We start from the raw sequence: 18,805 nt of genomic DNA on the forward strand, positions 1-18,805 counted from the left end.
TGACGATTTCAGACGGTTTGAACTGGATTTATTAGGAGTTTCAGAAACTCACATCCCAGGGGGAGAAAGCTTGAAATTAGGTAATATAGAATTTATTTACTCAGGCAGGAAGGATGAGGTACATAGCCAGGGAGCAGGGCTCATGATGAATAAGGAAGCTGCTAAGTCTTGTTTAGGCTGGGAAGGTATTAATAATAGAATACTAATTGCTCATTTTATGACTAAAAAGTTTAGCGTATCAGTTATAGTAGTATATGCCCCCATTGAACTAACTGATGGAGATACTAGTGACTCAGATGAATTTCACTTACAGTTACAGGAGCAAATAGACAGGGTACCAGGTAGAAATATGGTGCTTTTGCTAGGATATTTTAAAGCCCAGGTTGGTATAAATAGGGATAGATGGTATCCTAGCCTAGGTAAATTTGGTGTAGGAAAAGAAAACAGTAATGGCTATAGGCTTGTGCAATTTTGTAGGTATAACAACCTAGTTATAACCAATACGGTGTTTGGTCACAAAATGGCCCATAAGTTGACATGGTATTCACGTGATGGTAAGACAGCAAACCTTATTGATTATGTTATTGTAAACAGAAGACTAGCAGGATCAATACAAGATACTAGGGTGTATAGGAGTGCCGTTATTGATGTTAAAAGTAAAGATCACCATCTAGTAGTGTCTAAGGTTAATTTAAAGCTGAAATTTCGGAAGGGTAACTCCCTCCCGGAAAGTTATGATGTTGGTAGACTTCAGGATGAATATTTGAGAAAAAAATTCCAGGAACAGTTGAGTACTAAACTTGAGAGTTTAAAATTTGACATTGTGGAAGATGGATGGAATAATTTCAGAAAAACAATTTGTGAAGTTGCTGATGGTGTCCTAGGGAAGAGTGCTAAGACTGCAACTGGGAATATTAGTGAAAAAGCTGTAGGTTTAATAGAGAGTAGAAGGGGTTTGTATAAGAATTATCTGAGTGATAGGTCGTATGAAAACAAAAGGAATGTAAAGAAAGTGGAGAAAGCATTAAAATATGAACTAAGGGGATGTGAAGTGGAGGCGATGGATAAAATTGCTGAGGATCTGGAAGATGCTGCTAGACGGCATAATAGTAAAATATTATACTGGAATGTTAATAAATTGAAAGGGAGTAGCCAATCCGGACTAGTCCCAGTTAAAGATAGAAATGGGGCCACAATTAGTGATAAGGAAAAAGTTAAAGAAAGATGGGTGGAACATTTTGAGAATGTGCTAAACCGAGATACAGTTGCAGGAAAAGATATAGATGAAAATGGAAAAGTTTGTGATACCTTGGATGTGAAGGAAGATTTGTTTAGTGAGGAAGAATTAGCGACAGTACTAAAAGGATTAAAAAATAATAAGGCCCCAGGTGCTGATAGTATGATTAATGAGTTTCTTAAATATGGTGGCTCTGAGGTTAGGAATAAGCTACTGAAGATTATGAATATGATTTTTGAAAAAGGGGAAGTACCCAATGATTTTAAGAAAACCTTAATTAAACCACTGTATAAGAAAGGTGACAAGAGTGAGTGTCATAATTATCGAGGCATTAGTCTGGTCTCTGTAGGTAGCAAATTACTGAGTAATATGATACTTTTTAGACTGAGACATGCTGTAGACAAAGTTTTAAGGGAAGAACAATGCGGTTTTAGAAAAGGTAGAGGATGTGTCGACCATGTTTTCACTCTCAAGTTAATAATTGAGAAGCCCCTTCGTTGTCAAACACCTTTGGTCCTCAGTTTTATCGATTATGAGCAAGCTTTCGATTCTGTTGATAGAACAGCGTTAATAAAGTTCTTGTTATATGGTATACCTGAAAATTACATTAAAGAGATTTGCGCTATGTACAAGAATAATACTGCTGCCGTTAAGGTAGAAAATGAGGTTAGCAACTGGTTTCGTATTAAATCAGGAGTTAAGCAGGGCTGTGTTCTATCCCCCTTTATATGGATCATTTTGATGGACTTCGTCTTAAGGAGCACAGGAAAGGCAATTGGAGACCATGGAATCAAATGGGGAGGAAGAATGCGCCTGGACTTAGATTATGCTGATGATTTAAGCATATTAGATGAAAGTGTGAGCAAAATGAATGAATTTTTAGAGATTTTATGAGTTCGGGGTGCTAAAATAGGCTTAAAAATTAATGTTAAGAAGACTAAGTCACTAAGGCTAAGGATAAGTGAAAATGAACAGGTGACATTAGGTAACGAAAAGATTGATCAGGTTGGGAGCTTCAGTTACCTTGGTAGTATTATTAGTAAAGATGATGGGAGCAGTGAAGATGTTAAAAGTAGAATAGCTAAGGCTCAGGGTGTTTTTTCACAGTTAAAAAAAGTTTAGAAGAATAGAAAGATAAGTCTACAAACCAAGATTAGAATATTGGAAGCTACAGTGATGACAGTGGTCAAATATGGCTCTGAAGCATGGGCACTCCGAAAAGCAGATGAAAATTTACTAGATGTTTTCCAGAGAAATTGCCTACAGATTGTTCTGGGTAACCGGCTGACTGACCGTATTTCAAACAGTAGGTTGTACGAAAAGTGAGGTTCAATCCCGCTTTCTGGGGCTATAATGAAAGAAAGGTTGAGATGGCTAGGCCACTTCTACGGATGAAGGATGACAGATTACCGAAGATTGTCCTTTTTGGCCAACCGTCTGGGGCTACACGGAAAGCAGGTCGTCCTTGTCTGGGTTGGGAGGATGTCATAAATAAAGATTTAAAGGAAATGGGAACTTCCTGGGAGGGTGTAAAGAGGGAGGCTTTAAATAAATTAGGTTGGAGGAGGAGCGTTCGTAGCTGTGTTGGCCTCAGGCGGCTTGGTGCTGCAGTGAGTTATTAGTAGTAGCAGTAGTAGTAGTAATTGACTTCATCAAATTTTTAGACAAAGTTTTGTCTATATTTTATACAAATGCTTTGAAAGTAATATAAGAGGTCTAAGTAACTAGTCGTGAATTATTGCTGACTCACAGTAGTCCGGCCAAATACCGTACCCTAGCAGCGAAAGAAAATGGTGAAAACATTCTTAGTCACATAAAATAATTCTCCTTCTTCCTCAACTGGATTTTCTCCTTCTTTCCTTTTCTTGTAAATTTATGTCCAATTTTTATATGAAATGAGTAGTTTTCTGCAACATTCCCAGGATAGTCACTAGTCCGAATGTACTGGTTTGCTTTGACTACATTAAGTTTGAGCACATTAATGAATATAAATAAATGCGAATGAGACAAGATTTCTGCGAAAGGGGAATTTTTGGTGTGAATCAGAGAAAAAGGCTTTCTGGGTTGTTTATTCCAGCAACAGAGAAGTGTAAATTTAAATTTTCCACTATAGAAAAACCAAATCAACAGCTTGAAAAATGTTCAATTATACATATAACATTTTATTTTGATGTCTTTGCAATGTCGATCGAGGAGCCCATCAATAACTACACAAAATTTCATAAACAATAATAAAGTTTATAAACCAAATTTTTAATTGGCTCCAATATTTTTGGATCTGGATTCAGTTCTGAAAGTGTCATTCCCCTAAGTCAGCTGCTTTCCAAAATAGCAACAAGTGTCTAATCTTAGGCTATCTCATATTTTCCTTATGTACCCTTTTATGTCATTTTGATAGTATGGGTCCCATCCAAATCAAATTCTTGGACCCGTGGCTGGTAAGATGAGATTTTTATTTCAGTATCACCCCTGAAAAAACAAACAAATAAATAAATATTCATCCATGATCTTTCTTCTGGCAAAAAATGCAAAATGCCACATTTTTGTCTACAGGAGCTTGGAACTTCTACAGTAGATTTCTCTGATATTCTGAACCTGATGTTAGTGCGACATTCATTAAAATCATGTGACGCTTTGGGGGCGTTTCCCTCTTTTTCAAAAATTGGGCAAATTTTCTCAGCCTTGTAACTTTTGATGGGTAACGTTAAACTTAAAGAACTTTAAATATTTTAAATCAACACAAAGATTCAGTCCTTTTGATGTATCTATTGTTATCAAAAACGCTGTTTTTATTATTTTGGTTACTATTGAGCGGTGTTGCTCTTTACTTACACTTTGTAACCTTACATTTGAAAAACAGCAACTAAAACATCGATTCGACATCCTGTACGCTATAAATAACACGGGAGCATTTTGTCCTTATTTTTTTATATTATACATATTGATGTGACTCCTATTCGTCACAAAAACATGCATTAGGATGCTATAGAAAATTAGTAACTAACTTTTCAGGAACATGTGTCATTTTCTCAACTTTAGGGTATGCTGATAATACTTGCAATTTTTCAGGTAAGTCTTGAGGAGGCCAGATGCATTTTGTGGAGAAGTAGACTTACCAATATATAAGCAACTTATCACAACTTAGGGAGCTCATTTAGTGCATTTGCTTTTCAAACAAAATATAGTTAAACAAAATAAACTACCTTCTTAGGATAAAAAATCTCCAATATTAATTATATGATCACCTCTTCAGTAGATTTCAAGACAAGTTCTTTTACTCCCCCTTCCACCCGTGAAATTAACTTGGATTCACAGAAATTTACTCCCGGCACTTATTAGGCCTCTTTAAGGCAAATGAGTATTTCATAGTTCAAATCCTCTTAAGTTGCTCTGCTTCCCTAATATACTTTAAAGAAACCTAATTACATGGTGGTGTAAACATAAGGAGACAGCTGGAATACTATAGCAAATATTGGACGAAAATAGCGACGAAGACCACACTGCCTTTCCATAACAAACAAATATAAAGTAAAAACAATAGAGAAAATCCTTTCAAGACAGTGGAAATCAATTTTGTTAATATTTCGGCCCTATGTCCAAGGCTGTCTTCAGCACAATACGAGAAAGAGATAAAGAAAAATGTATGTATATAAATAAACTTACATTAAAATGTGAGAATTAAAACTAGTAATGTTTTTTTAAAAACTTTTTTTTAAAACAGCCCTAGCATCCTTACTTCAACGAAGTTCAACCAGGACTGACAAAAAAAATTAAGTCAGATGATAAATTCATTCAAACAAAACAGAAAAAAGTAATTAAATGCAATTTCTCAGAGCCAACCTTGCGTTTTTAGCAGCCTGCCTCAAAGGCCTTTTCGTAACTGGTTCAATACTATTATAAATCGGTTTAGTAAAATATTTTGTTAGATCATTTTTAATTAAATTTGAGCATAAAGAATTTAGTGAGTACTCCCCTAAGTTCCTGCTCAAAGAAATATTATTATTTATTTTGAGACTAATTTCGATTGATTAAATTCTTATTTCTTATTTTTTAAAACACGTCTATTGGGGTCATTATATCGATGATGTAATTTCACTTTGGAACTATGGGACGCTGAACTTCGGGACTCCTTAGATCATCTTGACAATTATGACCGAAATTTGCAGTTCACCCTAGAAGTTGAAATTGAAAATAAACTACCATTTTTAAATGAATTAATTATTCGTAATGCTGATAGAGTGGATTTTACTATCTATCGAAAGCCAACACAAAACAATAGATATCTTCACTTCAATTCAAATCACCCCCTACAAGTTAAAAGAGCAGTTGTAACTTCTCTCATTGATCGTGCCCTGAACACTTGCTCCGATTCGTATATAAATGCAGAAATAAACTTTATCAGAGATATTCTTTTTGGTAATGGATGCCCCATTCCTTTTGTCAATAAGATAATTAACCGTAGACTAAAAAGACATTCTTGTAAAATCGAAGAAGATATTTCACAATGTGAGGCAAATATTTTTAAAGCTTCTTTATGTTCTTTCAAGATTTCTTAATGGATATGCCTCATTCTCATGTGGGCTTTGCTAGGTATTAATATAAAGACATCATAACTTTGGGCTAATCAGGGCTACTAAAAAGAAAAAGTAATTTACGACTGGTCGACAACGGTTATGTTTACACATTGATATGTAGCTAAGCATGTATTGGAATTGTATTTTACAGGCAGAAGAAATAAATACTTTACGAACCAGCTTCTGAATAGGCGTGAGCAGCTGAATCATAATCAGGCCTCCATTTCAGTAGAGATGTCTTCAGACTAAAAATAGAGAAAACTGTGAGAACATGTCAAACCAAAATTAAGGATCTATACAAGAAGTATTAAGTAAGGTTTTACACTTACAGATCCAATCTGCAGTGGAAGCAGAAGCTCAAAATGGCTGGACGTCATTCAAGACTGATTGATTGGAAGGAAGAATACAAAAAGTAAAGTTTTAACACAAAATTTCTTTGCAGCCAAAAGGGGTCTATTTCAGACTCCATGTGATGGTTTCCAGAAGAAGAATACAAAACTCAGGGCTTTTTAAGCATTCAAGATACAATGAAAATTATTTGTGATCAAAGGCACCATTTCCCAAGTATTTTTATGAGTGAGAAAAGAGAACACAATACATTTTTAGAGAAACAAAAATCAAACATCTGAATATCCCAAAAAGATGGGTCTGAGAAAGAAAAAGGGAAGACAACTTGGAACTTTTAATAGACACTGCTTAGTTTAGGGCTTTGGACTGTAAATTCCAATTTTCAGAAAAAAGTTCACAAAACACCTATTGAATTACCACAGTCAAAGGGGATAGAGCGGAAGTATTTGGACAAAAAGATCCCTTTCGTCAGTCCTAGTCAAACTACTGACTACCATACTATTAGGATGAACAGTAATACCGGGAATGGTAATACTACTATGTTTACATTGCTATATTGTAGTTAAAAGATAAAAGTTCAAGATAAAAGAGGCTCAGTTTGAAAGTATAAATATTTAAAGAATAGTAAATTACTAATATGAACTAATTTCATGTAAAAGTAACAAATGCAGAATATTATGAGTAACAATGTCAACATGCAATAGTTGACACATTCAAAGTGTTGACCATAAATTTCAATGCAAATATTAGCATGTCCAAAACTGCACACAAAATGACTATTGTGCATCATATGAGGCACCTTTAAGCCTTTCTTGTGGTTGTTTGTTGACCAATAACAAATTTTTGGGAGTTCATTTGCAATATGATCATAGAAATCACAATAAATAAACTGGCAAGTTTCTAAAACATGTTTTGAAATCCTAGATTTGTGTATTGAAGTTCGTAGTATGCACCTTCAATACAATACTCATTTTGTTGTTATTCATAATATTCTGCATTTTTTTCTTAACTATTCCTGCAGAGTAGCTAAACCGCTACCCCTACTACACTTCCAAGCTGAAGGGCCATCAAAGAGAGATCAGCACCACCAGTTCAAATGGTGAAGTCTGATGCTCCATTATTTGCCTTCTTACCTTTTAGTAGGTAAACGAAACCTTTCAGCCAAGCACCAAATGCCATGTGTGAGAAGGAGATGATACCCATGTGAATGCTGCTTTACAGAGCTTATTAGTGTGTAAGATCAAACAATTGCATTCTGGACAAACTTTTATTGGTATTTTAAGGAAAGTGGTAGAGTCATTTTAAAACCTGAAAATCTCTACTTTGTTCTTTCGCACACCCCCAACTTCTCACTAAAATATTAAAGCAAGGGTGTACAGAAAGAAATTGTGTACTCTAAGTAGCCTAACCTGTGTTGGTCATCTACCATTACCAACTCCACTGCAGCACCAAGCCACCTGAAGCCAAGTCAGATGTGCAATCTTCTCATCCACCCCAATCTACTCACAGCTAAACTCTTTACCTTCTTCAGTAAAATTTCAACTCCCTTTAAATCCTTTCTTATGGTCCCTTCCCACCCCATTTGGTCAACCTGTTTTTGCTTGGCTCCAGGTGGACCACAAAATTTGGCTTAGCACTCTAAACCTTTGTTCCAATGTAATCCTAAAGAAGAATGAGACCACCTTTTTCATACAGCTGTTTGTTTGATATACAGTCAGTTAAGCAAGTACCTGAAATTATATTTACACAATTCCAATAAAATATTTAACAAATCTTCTTCAGCCTTTCGAAGTATCCATACCTAACTGTTACCTAACAATAGCTTCTAGCATAGTAAGCTTAATTTGCTGACTCCTTTTCTATTCTTTCAAACTTTTTTTCAACTGCAATAAAATAAAATAAAAACCTGCATCTTGCCTATTTTACTTTCTACATTTTACTAATAATACTTCTACTTTGTACTAATAATACCACCCAAGTAAGCGAAGCTATCCATTTAACTGATTTTCTTCATTATCTGACATCACCTCTTCTCCCTCATTCATTGCTAATCAAAGCAACATAGTCTTCTTAACATTCTCAAGATTCAAACCCATTTTTGTACCCCAATATCAACAGTCACAGTTTTTGAGCCAGAGAAGAACTATAAATCACACAAAGGACAGGGCTATTACGCCAGTGAAAATCAATGATCCCATGCTTACCAGCATTAGATTTCAAATCATAGTTAAGGCATCCACCTTAAAGACTTAGAAAGATTTCAGAAAGCTGTTCAATAATTTGACTAATGTCAGAAATATCATCAGCATATGAAGCAAGAGAAGCACTGGTGCTCAAATGAAGATGAGCAATGTTCTTGAGACTCAACAAACTAGTTGTTAAAAAGAACCCGAGAAGAAACTGTTCCTTGGTGGCTCCTTTTCAGACCAAAGTTCTTCTATCTTGCGTTACTAGCTCTATAGAAATTGAAAGAGCCACATATCCACAGATAAATTTGAAAGCAAGAGTATATGCAATAGAAGGTTGTAATGATACACCATATTTAGCAGCAAGAAGAAACATTACTTCATAAAGAAGGGATAAAAGTATGCCACTATTCAACCATTTACTGATGTTAACCACAACTAAATTTTGCCATCATTGGCATAGAGCACAAAGGATTCGAAATTCTTTTAGGGATTTGATGACTAGGCTATAAGACCAAGAGATTCAGCATTGGGGTGCAGGCACCAGTGCTTTGGCTAGTTTACTTTTCTATATATGTATTAAAGAGAGTTTGGGTAAAGAATATTTATTATAAGTTAAATTTACCAATCAAATATACAAGAATTTAAATTTGGATATAAGCTAATTGTCTACAACTTGTAACAAATTGGAGGGATATTGATTTTCCATATATACTACCAATTTGTAAACTATAGTATATGGTATTTTGGGTGATATATTAGAACATTTTCTTTTTAGGTGCAATAGTTTGGCAATCCTAAGGGGAGATCTGTCTAATGGGGAGAATGATGAGCTGCTACTTGGGATCCTTAAATCAAAACCTGTTAAATATACAGAGGCTCTGGGCAATTTTATTTTAAAAGTCTTAGAGGTTTAAAAATAGGATTAAAAAGTTTCATTTATTTGTATTCGCCCGTTTTATCATGGTTCTTTGCATCAGTTTTGTATGTGGCTTTACCAGCTTTAAAATACACACATACATGAACTTTAATTTTGCTCCACATAGAAATTAAGGTGATGCATACTCTAAAAAAGGAAAATTACATATCTAGTGCATTAACTACTGTACAGGCAATATTGCCTATTAGTGCAGCCAATATCATCAAATCTTGGCTGTTTTTAGTCACTCTTTATGAAGCCACAACCTTCTCTTCCTAATTGATACTTACCAAAATATACTTAAGCACAGCATTACTTGTTTGTACATATCCTCTAATATACAGCTATGTAAAGACCTAAATAAAATCCTTGAAGTGCTCCCTTCCATTGGAAAAATTCCTGGAAGCATCCATGCCAGGGAATATGTTTTTGAGGTCTATCTCTACCAGTATTCTCTTTCTCTAGCAGAAAAAATTGTATGCTATCTGATCTCAACAGAAACTTTACATTTCCTTAGTTTAGGCTTGAATATACTTTTCTTTGACTTTAGGTTTTGAACACATAATTCCCATGATTTGGGTTGATTTTTATGCCATTATCTTAAATACCTTAATTCGCACTTTGGAGCAAATTAGTTGCAAGAACTGTGATGCTCCATAGTTGATGATGGCAATAGATCTGGTTGCTGTGTTAAAGTCAAGCGCAAACCATCAGGGCTAGAGAACGCTGGAGAGGAGCAATTTAAGCCCACTTGGTAACAGTGATCACATGGTAGGTATGGTTCAAGAACCATTCTCCAACAATTTAGAGTTGGCACCACCACACATTAGCAACTTTGGCTTGAGTGTGCGAGATGCTTTGATCTGACAAGCTGCATGATCCTCCTAGCTGACTCTTTATTGTCTTCCAAGAATATTGTGGTAGTGAGGGCTACGAGGGGTTTTCGCTCAGGAATCTCCATGGTTTGGACTCCCATTCCTTGTTGAGCCACTTTTTGAATTCCTCAGGTGAGATTACAGAGACCGTTTCTTGGCTTAGTTGGTTCCAATTGTTCTCCACTCACTGCCTGAAAAAAATCTAGTTAGACGTTGGTGTTAATGGTGAATTTAACAGCTTTTTGGAAAGTCCTTGTGTTTGTATTTAGTGGGAATTAAGGGTGGGCTTTAATGGGAATATCACAGTTCTTGCAACTAATTTGCTCCAAAGTGCAAATTAAGGTATTTAGGGTAATGTGAACAGCTTCTGGTCTGCTTCCTGGAGGTACCTGTGGGTGAGCATCATTTTGTTCCGCCTATGCCAAAAAACGATTTGTAATGTGTCATTGTGGTGTACTATGGATATTGTGTCATTTGTAAAGATATTGTACGTCTCTGTTATGTGAGATAAATATGGGTGATTTTTCTTTCTTTTTGAATTCTTCTATTCTTAATTCAGTTATATTTGATCAACCAAGTAGTGCTGTTAAACAAGAGGCACACACTTTTGACCCTCTCCTTGAATCTATGGTTAGTTCTAGCTGCAATTATCACACCACCATTGATTATTGTGATAACATTATGCCCTCACTCTCTTCAAATAGTTGCTTTAATATATTTTGTTTGAATGTGCGTGGACTAAGAGATGAGTGGGATAGTCTTAAATCGTATTTGTGGTCTGATAATTCTTGCCCTTTTGATGTCATAGGCTTGACAGAAACATGGTTATCTGATAGTGATAATTTAAAGCTTATGATATGCATTGTTATATTGCTATTCATATCCCTAGAATGGTAACAAAGTGTTCTGGGGGCATTTCTTTGTTTATAAAATCTAATATTGAATTTTGTAGAAGATCTGACCTTGAATCCTTGTTTACATCAGTGGTGTCTAATAGTAGGACAGTTTATTCTCTTGTCATTGATTTGAAAAGCCAGTTTGCATGTGATACTGTTTGTTTGTTTTATAAGCCCCCTCCTTTTCCAACACATCTGTTCTGTGATTTGCTTGATCAGCTTTCTGGTGTGGGGACTTTCTCTAAAAACGGATTTGTGTTTTGGGAGACTTTAATTGAAATATGTTAAATGATGAATGTGACCATCTTTTTGATGTATTTTCTTCTTCAGGGCTACTTCCTTCAATTTTTTTTCCTTCTCGTGTTATCCCTTCAAGAAATTCGGCCACTTTAATAGATAATATTTTCACTTCTCATTCTTCTAATTTGAAGTTCTCTTCTGGTCTTGTTTTCACTGATCTTTCTGATCACTTCCCTATTTATCTATCACTATCTGTGCCTAAAACAGAGATTAATGTGGATGAGAAAGGCGAGTCTTCTTTTAGAACTTTTACTGATAAAGAAATTTCTTATTTAATACATGGTCTTCAGAGTAATGATTGGTCTAGTGTTCTTGAAGCTAATGATACTGATTGTGCAACTAGATTATTTTCGTGTTGTATGGGAACTCTGTTGGATAAGCATTTTCCTCTTAGAAAGAAGCCAAGGAATTTTACACCCAAATGCCCATGGATGTCTAGAGATCTGATCAATGCAACCCATATGAAGGCGTCTTTGTTCAAGGCCGCATGTAAAAGTAAGACACAGGATGATCTTCTGAAGTATAAACATTACAAAAATGTGCTCACTTCTTCAGTTCGTTTAGCAAAAAAGCTATATTTTTCGTGTCGAATTAATGAGTGTAAGGAGAATTTGCGCAAGGTTTGGACTGCAATTAATGAAGCTCTCTCCTGCAAGAAACTCAAACAATCTTCCCCATGTCTTTATAGGAAAGCTGATGGATCTGTTGCGGACAAAAATCCTTAGCGAGTGCCTTCAATTCGTATTTCACCACACTTCCTTCAGTTCTCATTCCACCCCCAAGTAGAGTAAGTTGTTTTTCCTTGACAGAGAAGTCTTTTTTCCTTTCCCATGTAGTACTACTGAGATTTCTAGTGTTATTTCTCAACTTCCAAGCAGTCGTTCAGTTGATAGTTTTGGTTTGAGTAATAATGTCCTTAAAAAAGTCAGTTAGTTTGTTTCTCATCCCATCTCACACATAACTAACCTCTCTCTTTCTTCTGGTATTATCCCTCATTTATCTAAAGTTGCTACTGTTGTACCTTTGCATAAAAAATGTGATTCATCTCTGATTTCAAACTACAGACCTATTTCTCTTATTCCCGTCATCTCAAAGGTTGTTGAGAAAGTAGTGTATCGTCGACTCTCTTCATTTGTATTTAGTACTAATTCGACTGCTGGAAATTCTCTCATCACTAACCATCAGTGTGGTTTTCATCCCTCATTCTCTACCTTGCATGCACTTTCTGATGCAACAGAGTTTGTGCGTGTTAATCTGGACAAGGGCTTGTGTGTTTTGGGTCTATTTCTTGACTTTTCAAAGGCCTTTGATATGGTTGACCACAATGTTCTTTGGTCTAAACTATCTTTATTTGGAGTGCATAAAGTCCCACTAGAATGGTTTAGGTCCTACTTCTCAGAGAGATCTCAGCATGTTTTGGTTAACTGTACTTCTTCCTCTACTTTGCGTGTATTGAAAGGTGTCCCACATGGCTCTGTGCTTGGACCACTTTTGTTTCTAATTGTGCATTAATGATCTTGTTGATAGTCTTCATCCCCATGTTCACCCTGTTCTTTTTGCTGATGACAGTAACTTTTTCATTACTGCAGTGGACGTGTCATCTGCCACTTCTATAGCTCAAGGTCTTCTTGATAAAGTAAAGGATTGGTGCTGGTCAAATGGTAAGGCTCTTAACAGCCGAAAGAGTGCTATTGTGAACTTTAGGACCCCTTACCGTATGAGGGACGTTCAGGAGCCAATCACCCTGACTTTTTGAAACAATATTATACCACAAGCTACTATGGTGAAATTTCTTGGTGTGTATCTTGACAGTTTTCTTTCTTTTAAACCGCATATAACTCACACCCGTTCCTTAATCCTCAATGTTGCACCGGATTAACTCATTTCTTCCTCCTGATATTATGGTTTCTCTTTATTATGCTTTTATTTATCCTTGCCTTTTTTATTGCTACTCTGTCTGGGGTAATAATGATAAATCTCTTCTCCGCTCACTTCAAAGAGCCCAAAATAGTTCAGTGAAAGCTACTTTTCGTCTCCCTCGTCTTTACCCTTCCTCTGATCTTTATAATGATACTGGAATAGCTCCGCTGGATCATATTATAGGTAAAAGCACTCTTTATTTAGTGCATTCTGCTTTTCTAGGTACTCTTCCACCACCCCTGCAGCAGTTTTTCTCACAGACATGCTCAGGTAGGTACTTTTATTCTTTACATAATTCTTCTCGACAATTTGTTTTACCAAAACGATCTTCTACAGCAGCTCAGAGGTCTCCTGTATATCAATCAATTCTATTATGGAACTAGATCCCTTCGGATGTCCCTCTTTTTCTTTCTGTAAATGCATTATTTCGTTGGGTCTTTCCAGTTCAATAATTTTTATCTCTCTTTTTAATTCTATCCTAATTTGTATGTCTCTTCTCTTCTTTTAAAATCATTTTCAGTTATATGTTAAATCTCATTCTAAATCTTCTATCTGTTAAATGTCCTTGTCTTGTTCCAGTGTTTTTTTTTGTATATATTTTATAAAAGTGTTTTATTCTTGTTCTCTGTGGTCCATTACAGGCAAAGCTTCTTGGGCATAGTAACCGCTTTACTTTTGTAATAGTTTTTCTTTTAGTATTAATAAATTGATTGATAGATTGAATCTACTGTAGTAGGGCTGACTGTGTAAACTGTTGATGCATTTGGTGGATCTCCTTTGGATATCTTCAAAAAGTTGGATGTCGCTCTTGTAAAAAGGACCAGCAAGACATGTTCCAAAACCTAGGATTGGCCTGACCTGAGCTTTGTATAGTTTCAGAAAAACTGAGGAGGATTGACTACTGATGGTTCTTTTCAGGAGTCCCAAATTAGCTTTTGCTTTCGAAACTGCTTGGGCAGTGTGCTGATGGAATTTTAAACTGTCATCTAACAGGACTCCTAGGTCTCTACAGCTACTAGAAGTAGGAAGCAAGACTGTCAATGACGCTTTGCTGTTGTACATGGTGCACTGGAGCTGCCGATTGTCACGGCCAAAATGAAGACTGACAGATTTTGAGATGTTGAAGGACAAAAGCCACTTATCTGCCCACACTTGAACTTGATTGAGATTGGCTTGTAGGCTACTGTTGTCCATGGTACCAAATAGCTTGGAGTTGTTAGTGCAAAGAGTCAAGTGATTTCTTGTTTCAGTTACCATTCCATTGATGTAGATGAGGAATGGGAGATGGTATGTCCTATTTAGGAGGGGCGGAGGCCCACTATCTGGTTCCATTGTGAAGATGGAAGTGAACTGTTTGTTTAGTAAGTTTGCTAGTTTCTGGGTGTCAGTCACTTCTCTTCCATCATCAGTAGTGAGGCATTTAACACAGCGCCAAGCATGATCTTTACTGGACACATAATTCCAAAACTTTTGTGGGTTACTCTTGCATTCATTGGCAAGTCTAAGCTTGGAATTTTGGTACAGTTGTTTAATTAAGTTTTGTACTCTGTTCTGAGCTTGGACACACTTTTCATAGTGACCAGGCTTATCTCTTTTTCCAGTAGTGCAGTTGTTCCAGTGGTAATGTCCTTAGTATGGGAACCAGCCTTTGTGTCGTGTTTCTTCTCTGAATCTTGGTGACTGATGTCAGGAATTTCTCCCACTGGTTGTCAAAATTGCCTTGAAGTAGGTCATACCAGTTGATAAGTATTAGCTCCCTTATAATCACCTTGTACTCTGTGTAAACCTGTATTTTGCATTTATTTTTCACTGGATGTATAGAGATGATGTATTTCTATGTAAGATGGTTGCTTTTCTCAACTGGTGGAAGATAGTTTACCTGCTGAATCCCCTTAATTCTTTTTACAAACACCAAATCTAAAACCATAGATTGTTGGGGAGTGTGAAACCAAGTGGGTTGGTCAATTGATTGGTAGGCAGAAAGGTCATGTACAATTTCAATGAATGGTCTAGCTTTAATCGGGGTATTGGCAGTAGAGTTGTAAGGATACCTATCCTTCCAGATCAGTTCTGGGAAATTTAAGTCACCTCTGATAATAAAATTGCCTTTAAAGTTTTCAACAGCTTGACAGAACATTAATAAGAGTGTTCTCAGTCTCAGTGGCTGAGGGTGAAGACAGGCTTTGATAGATACAACCAACTCTGAGAGAGTGTTGGAGCTGGTCTTCATCAGTAAGGTCAAACCATAGCTTAGATACCAATATACAGTTATGAAAACTCGATTTATTTTGGGACACAGTGCACAGTAGCGATGCTAGCTGCTGGAGACAGGAAACTGGTATTGGTATCTAAGCTGTTTATGCAACAAAACAAAATTGTGTTCCTGCCTAAGGGGTTCTAGTATGATCTACACGTTGGAGCGCGGGCTTTGAGGAGGTGCCAAGTCCAGAGTTCTGTACCAAAAGCTTCTCATGGGCAAGATAGGAGTTTTCATAACTGTATTGGTATCTAAGCTATGGGTCAAACCATACAGATTCAATGGAGGCTCAATTTGCCCCAATACTCAATTCATGTACTGCATATGTATTTTTGATTAAACCCAGAACACCATATTTGCATCCTGTACAAGAAAGGTTACAGACGACTTGGTAACCAGGCATAATAATATGAGAATCCTCTAGCCTCATTCTTGAATTTTTAGGACACACTTCTATTAATAAAACCAGGTGACAGTCGTTTTGGTACACCAGAGTTCTAAGTTCCTCTAATTTGTTTGTTAGTTACGTCAACATTAGATAGAAAAATAGAAAATTCTGGACTTACACATTGACTACTGTTTGAACCTAATCCTCTTTGATCAGCTCAAAGGGGGTAGCATCTGACTGAGAGTCTTGAGACATGATACTGGAACTGGTGGATATGAAGGTCAAGGATGTATCCATTGCATTTGAGGATAACTCATCATCACACAAGAATACACAAGAACTTTGCCATAGGTCTTGCACATCTTCACTTAGTCCTACACTATGCTCACTATAACTAGACAACTTATTTACAATGCTATATACAAGTCACCTATTATGCAGGTTTAGTGCTGCATGAGCATCGACTGGGATCAGGGTGTTTCCCTTTGGCTTGGTCTGTTTTTTGACACAATTTAAAAGTTAGGCTAGGTTTATCTCTCCTGCAGTAGTTCTGGCTTTAAGCTCCTCTACAAGCGTTTTATGGCAGGCATGGTTTTCCCTTGACATGTTGCTTCTAAATTGTATTTCACCTTTCTTCTTAAAAGATTTCTGCAGAATTTTATTTTATAGTGCAAGGAACTAACTGTGAATATGACTAGTGGTGGGCAGCTACCTGATGGTTGCACCATGGATCCTTCTCTGGTGTGAGGCAGGAGTCTTCATACATTGGTTAATAGGTTGCATTTTGCTCTTATCCTGGGATAACAGCACTGTTTTTTTTTTATTCTCTCAGTCTTTTTTGGCTCAAACAATATGACAAACATCTGAGTATAATGATTGTCTAAAGTTGAGTGAAGTACAATTTTTTCCGAGATCAACACACCTTTTTGCAGTATTTTAAAACAGGATTTAATAAGGCCATGAGGGTTAAAATGCAATCTTTGGGCCCAATTGAGCAGTAGATTCACTTCTGACAGTATTATTAGTCAGAATTACTGTTAAGATTGAAAGCAATTGCTATGATTTTATTTACATTAAAATTCAGACTAATGTGCTGATATTGATGCTGGAGTTTTGAAAAATTTCTCTTATCCCCCAAAAGGGCCAACTTAGATTCAAAATATTATCAGCAAAGGTAAATAAAGAAACATCAATTCAACCCTAAATAAATCTGCACTTGACAGAGTATTGAACAGCAGAAACTGAGTTGTTAAAAAGGGCAGGAGAAGTTAAACCACCCTGTCTGACACCCTTAAATACATTGAAAAGAACAAACTCCCTTTTATTTTAGCTTTAAGATGACTATACATATAACAGAGACATTTAACAACAGAAGGATCAATCCCTCTTTTTATAGCTTCTGACAAAACCTGGACAAATATGCACAAATCAAATGCTCTGGCTATGTCAAGTGTGAAAAGAACAAGGAAATCACCAGATATTTCCACATCAGCTAGAACATTAAAAAGGGCATAAAGAGCATATTCCTGACTTAATTCTTTCTGGAAACCAAACTGATGCAGAGGAGCATAACACTTACAATCACTAGCGTTTTCAGAATGTTTAGCAGAGACCAGATCAACACCAGCAGATTTTTTTTTATCTTTCTTAAACCATACTTTACAGCAGAAGGAGTAATTGCTAAGGTAGACAGCTGGAATTTAGCCAAGATAAAGTCAAGCTCTTTTTCAAATTTGCTTTCAATTGACAGTTCAGGTGACAAAAACTCACTTTTATAATAGTCAATCCACTTAATTTCAGAAATATTACAAGTAGAGGTCCACTTGGAATGTTTAAAACTTTTCCACAAAAAAACAAGGATCACTTGCTATATTGTCAATATTTTTTTGAATCACCATGATTTTGTGGTCCTTATGAGCTCTTGCAAAGTTTGTTGTTCTTAAACACAAATTGTTTACTATATAAGAAAATTTGGAGCCATAGCTTAACCAATTCACATGCTGAAACAAGATTCAAGTTTTTTGACCAACTGGTCACTTCTGTTTTTTAGCAAACACATCTAGTTGGAACTGCAATGAGTTCTGCACATGAATGAGTGTAATTTATTTCTGCAGAATAGCTGGTAATCTGAATTTCAATCTCATACTCACTAGGATAAGAATTACAATTGGGGCTAAGGAGATTGAATGGAACCTTGATTTTATTAAGTAGCAAGTCACATTCTAACATATATAGCTAGCAATTAATGCTGCTCCAGTCTTGGATATTGAACCGTTTTTTGGAGTTAGAAGTTTTATTAGCATTGATGCACTCAATATATACACAGATTGGAAGATGATCAGACCAAAAGCATTTGCACAGGACTGTGGCTTGGTTCAAGGGAAAAGAAGAGACTTAATGATTGAAGTTTGATGTTGAGGAACTAGTGCCTATATAGGTAAAATTTTCATCTTTTTCAGCTAGATAGTAAAATGGCAGAATGGAGCTTCAGAACAACTGACTCTTTGGGAGGGTTTTGTTTGTCAAGTCACAATTAAAATCACCAATGATTATAATGCATGAGCCAGATGACTTCTCCACTTTCTTGGCAAGGCAGCACACTTTTTTGCAGGCACTTAGAAACTTTGAATCAGAGTTTTCATTGCAGTAATTCATCAGGAGGTAAAAGTTTATTATCAAAATTTCCAGGCATGATACTGCAAGAATATGATCCCCAGATTCAATCTGATTGCATGTTAAAGTAGTCAGAATGACAAGGCCACCTGAGGGGCATCTACAAGCAGCAGTATATATAGCTAGGGAGAAAAATACAAAAAGCAATTTGGCAAAATGTTTAAAGCTCTTTTTTATCTGTTGAAAGAAAATGTTCTTAGACAGATCACATCATATTTTTGAGTAATTGGGT

General features: G+C 36.1%; 1 protein-coding gene and 1 long non-coding RNA gene across 2 annotated transcripts in view; one reads left to right on the forward strand and one right to left on the reverse strand.

Annotated features, from left to right (window-relative positions):
- LOC136031832 (uncharacterized) overlaps positions 1–18,805 on the forward strand; it is a 275,292-nt gene that overhangs the window by 143,798 nt on the left and 112,689 nt on the right. The gene's annotated exons all lie outside the window — the stretch shown is intronic.
- LOC136031830 (gamma-soluble NSF attachment protein-like) overlaps positions 1–18,805 on the reverse strand; it is a 77,342-nt gene that overhangs the window by 54,971 nt on the left and 3,566 nt on the right. The window contains exon 2 of the mRNA XM_065711658.1: positions 5,989–6,056. Within this exon, the coding sequence (XP_065567730.1) occupies positions 5,989–6,056 (68 nt within the window). The remainder of the gene's footprint in view (positions 1–5,988; positions 6,057–18,805) is intronic.

This window comes from Artemia franciscana, chromosome 10, assembly GCF_032884065.1.
Source record: "Artemia franciscana chromosome 10, ASM3288406v1, whole genome shotgun sequence".
Lineage (NCBI taxonomy): Eukaryota > Metazoa > Arthropoda > Branchiopoda > Anostraca > Artemiidae > Artemia > Artemia franciscana.